At 47.5% G+C, this 3,587-nt stretch overlaps 1 protein-coding gene across 1 annotated transcript in view; it reads left to right on the forward strand.

Annotated features, from left to right (window-relative positions):
* The first annotated feature begins 807 nt into the window (after positions 1-807).
* Positions 808-3,587, forward strand: part of ALS2CL (ALS2 C-terminal like) — a 36,765-nt gene continuing 33,985 nt past the window's right edge. The window contains exons 1-2 of the mRNA XM_042019840.1: positions 808-2,092; positions 2,788-2,854. Coding sequence (XP_041875774.1) covers positions 1,776-2,092; positions 2,788-2,854 — 384 coding nt within the window. The 5' untranslated portion in view covers positions 808-1,775. The remainder of the gene's footprint in view (positions 2,093-2,787; positions 2,855-3,587) is intronic.

Genomic DNA, 3,587 nt, shown 5'->3' on the forward strand with positions numbered 1-3,587 from the left:
GAATTTCGAGGATTTTTTGGGATTTTTGAGATTTTGGGGAATTTTTGGGGAATTTCGGGGAATTTTTGGAATTGCTGGGAATTTTTGGGAATTTTTGGGAATTTTGGGGGGATTTTGGGGAATTTTGGGGGTTTTTTTGTGAATTTTTGGAATTGCTGGGAATTTGGGGGATTTTTTGGAATTTCTGGGAGTTGCTGTGAATTTTTGGGAATTTCTGGGAATTTTGAGAATTTCTGGGATTTTTTTCGGCATTTTGGGGAATTTTGGGGTATTTTTGGGAATTTTTTGGAATTTGTGGGAATTTCTGGGAATTTCGGGGAACTTTTGGGAATTTCTGTGAATTATTGGGAATTTTTTGGGAATTTTTGGGTATTTTGGGAATTTCTGGGAATTTCTTGGATTTTTTGGAATTTTTGAGATTTCGGGGAATTTTTGGGGAATTGCAGGGAATTTTTGGAATTGCTGGGAATTTTTGGGAATTTTGGGGGGATTTTGGGGAATTTTTGGAGTTTTTTGGTGAATTTTTGGAATTGCTGGGAATTTTGGGGATTTTTTGGAATTTCTGGGAATTGCTGTGAATTTTGGGGAATTTCTGGGAATTTTGAGAATTTCTGGGATTTTTTTTGGCATTTTGGGGAATTTTGGGGTATTTTTGGGAATTTTTTGGAATTTGTGGGAACTTCTGGGAATTTCGGGGAACTTCGGGGAATTTCTGGGAATTTTGGGAACTTTGGGGATTTTTTTTGAATTTCGGGGAATTGCGGGGAATTTTTTTTGAATTTGGGGGGATTTTTAGGAATTTCTGGCGATTTCTGGGAATTTTGGGGAATTTTTCGGGATTTCTGGGAATTTCTGGCAATTTCTGGGAATTTCTGGCAATTTCTGGGAATTTTTGGGAGTGCGGAGTGTCCCCAGCCACGGCCGCCGCATTCCCGTCAGGTAATTCCAGCTTGGATTTATCCCGCTGAGCTCCCGGCATCCAGCAGGAACGGATCCAAACCTTGGAGCTGCAACATTCCCAAACCTCGGGAACAGCTCAGGATCCACCCTTGGGAATGGGGCGGAGATTCCATGGGAATTCTCATCCTGCTGGGAGCAAGCGCTTCCAGGCTCCCTAAAAACCCCGGGAAAAGCAAGCCGGGCCCCGGGATGGGGTTTATCCGCCTGATTTTGGCGGAGTTGGATCATCCGCGGGATCATCCCATCACCCTGCGGCCGGGATGGGCGCACGGGATCAGCAGATTCCGTGGGAATTCCTCCCTGGAATCCACGATTCCCATCCGTGTCTCACCCGCTGCTGCCGCCGAGTTTTCTGGAGGTTTGGGAATGACAGCTGGATTGGGATTGAAGTGGGTGGGAATCTGCACGTCCCCGCCTTGCTGCTTGTCCCAAATCTGGGGGAAAAAAAGGGGAATTCCTTGGAAAATTCCATCCTGGCAGGCAGCAGCTCGGTGTGGATGCGAGGCAGGGAAGGGAGATGGGAAAATCCCCCTTTTCCTTTGATGTTGTTCCGTTTGGGTGCTGCCGATCCAAAAGGCGACTCCCGAAATCCGGGATTTCTGGGCTATTTTGGGTGGTGCCCCTGGAATGCCGATCCTAAATAAATCCTGACGTGGATTGGATGGAAAGGGAGCTCAAAGTCGATCCATTCCCACCCCATCCCATGGGCAGGGACACCTCGCACTATCCCAGGCTGCTCCAAGCCCCATCCAACCTTTCCTTGGATACTTCCAGGGATCCAGGGGCAGCCACAAAGCTCTGGGAATGATTTGGGAATGTGGGATAGGGAAGGAATTCCTGCGGAGATCAGGAAGGGTTTGCTGCTGGATGTAGCCTTGGAATTACGGAACTTCCCTCTTTTCCCGTGCGTTTTCCATCTCCAAGGCCTCTCATCCCGATGTGGGATGGATGGGATCCCAAAAAGGAGGGAATTCCATGGAAGGCCGGAGCAAAGGGCTGTTTGCAGCGACACCAGGAGCATCTTTTCCCGGTTTTTTTTTGGTTTGTTTTTCCAGGGAAACAGCTTCCAGAGTTTCGATCTGAAGCTGGTGTGGGTGGATGAAAAGTGCGGAGAGAAATCGGCTCCGGGATCGTGAGTGAGAAATTCCCAGCGGGAATTAAAAATCCAGGGAATGCAAATGTTGAGGGTGACGGGAAAATGATGCAAAGCTCGCTCCCGTCTCCTTTCCAAGCAGTTTTGGGATGTGGATATTGGGGATCTCAGCAGCTTGGAATTCGCTGCCTGATTGAAATCCCAGAATTTCTGAGCTTGGAAAATCCTCTGGAATCATCCGAGCTGTGCCCAGCCCAGAGCACCTCCAGGAATTCCCTGGATACTTCCAAGGCTGGGAATCCAAACCTCCCTGGGCAATTCCAAGGCCTGAGCGCCTTTTCCATGAAAAGAATTCCTGCCACTTCCAGGAATTCCCTGGGCACCTCCAAGGATGGGAATCCAAACGTCCCTGGGCAATTCCAAGGCCTGAGCGCCTTTTCCATGAAAAAATTCCTGCCACCTCCAGGAATTCCCTGGGCACCTCCAAGGCTGGGAATCCAAACCTCCCTGGGCAATTCCAAGGCCTGAGCGCCTTTTCCATGGAAAGAATTCCTGCTGCTGTCCCCCCCGCCTCTCCTCTCATCCCAAATTCTTTACTCCAGACTTGGAGAACTTGAGATCCCTCCAGGAAAAGCACCTGGAAAAGCACCGGCAGCTCCTGGAGGGGCGCGGGAAGAGCAGGAATTGCCCTTGGATCGGGAAATGCCGTTTCCATGCCGGATTTTCCCTTCCAGGCACGGACTGCGCATCACAACTCCGGAAGAAACCTTCGTCCTCTCCGCCAAGGAGCCCCACATAAAGGTCGGGCTTTGGGATTTTCCCAACTTTTTATGATTTGAGGCAGGATAATCATCCAGGAGGGCTGGGCTTGGGATTTTTCACTCTTTTTCCAAGAAAATCTGGGATGAGATTGCCGGAGGGGGCTCCGAGTTGATGGGATTGAGGAATGTCGGTGGGAGCCCCTCGGTTTCTTCCTGCTTTTCCTGGAGTTTTCCACAGGCAGCTTGGGGTTTGAATGAACGTCGTGATTAAACATCCAAGGGGAAATTTCCCACTTTTTCACATCCAAGTGGAAATTCCTCCCTTTTTTCACATCCGAGTGGAAAATTTTCCTGGTTTTTTCACATCCAAGGGGAAATTTTTCCTGTGTTTTTAACATCCAAGTGGAAAATTTTCCCACTTTTTTCACATCCAAGTGGAAATTTCCCACTTTTTTCACATCCAAGGAGAAATTTCCCACTTTTTTTACCGTCCAAGTGGAAAATTTTCCTGTTTTTTTCACATCCAAGGGGAAATTTCCCACTTTTTTTAGCATCGGAAAAATTTCCCCCTTTTTTCACATCCAAGTGAAAATTTTTCCTGGTTTTTTCACATCCAAGTGGAAATTTCCCACTTTTTTCACATCCCAGTGGAAACTTTTCCTGGTTTTTTCACATCCAAGTGGAAAATTTTCCCACTTTTTTCACATGCAAGTGGAAATTTCCCACTTCTTTTAGCATCGGAAAAATTTCCCCCTTTTTTCACATCCAAGTGA

This window comes from Corvus kubaryi, unplaced genomic scaffold (assembly GCF_017639235.1).
Source record: "Corvus kubaryi isolate FWS band 111438036 unplaced genomic scaffold, C.kubaryi_AGA036_p1.0 36238, whole genome shotgun sequence".
Taxonomy (NCBI): Eukaryota; Metazoa; Chordata; class Aves; order Passeriformes; family Corvidae; genus Corvus; species Corvus kubaryi.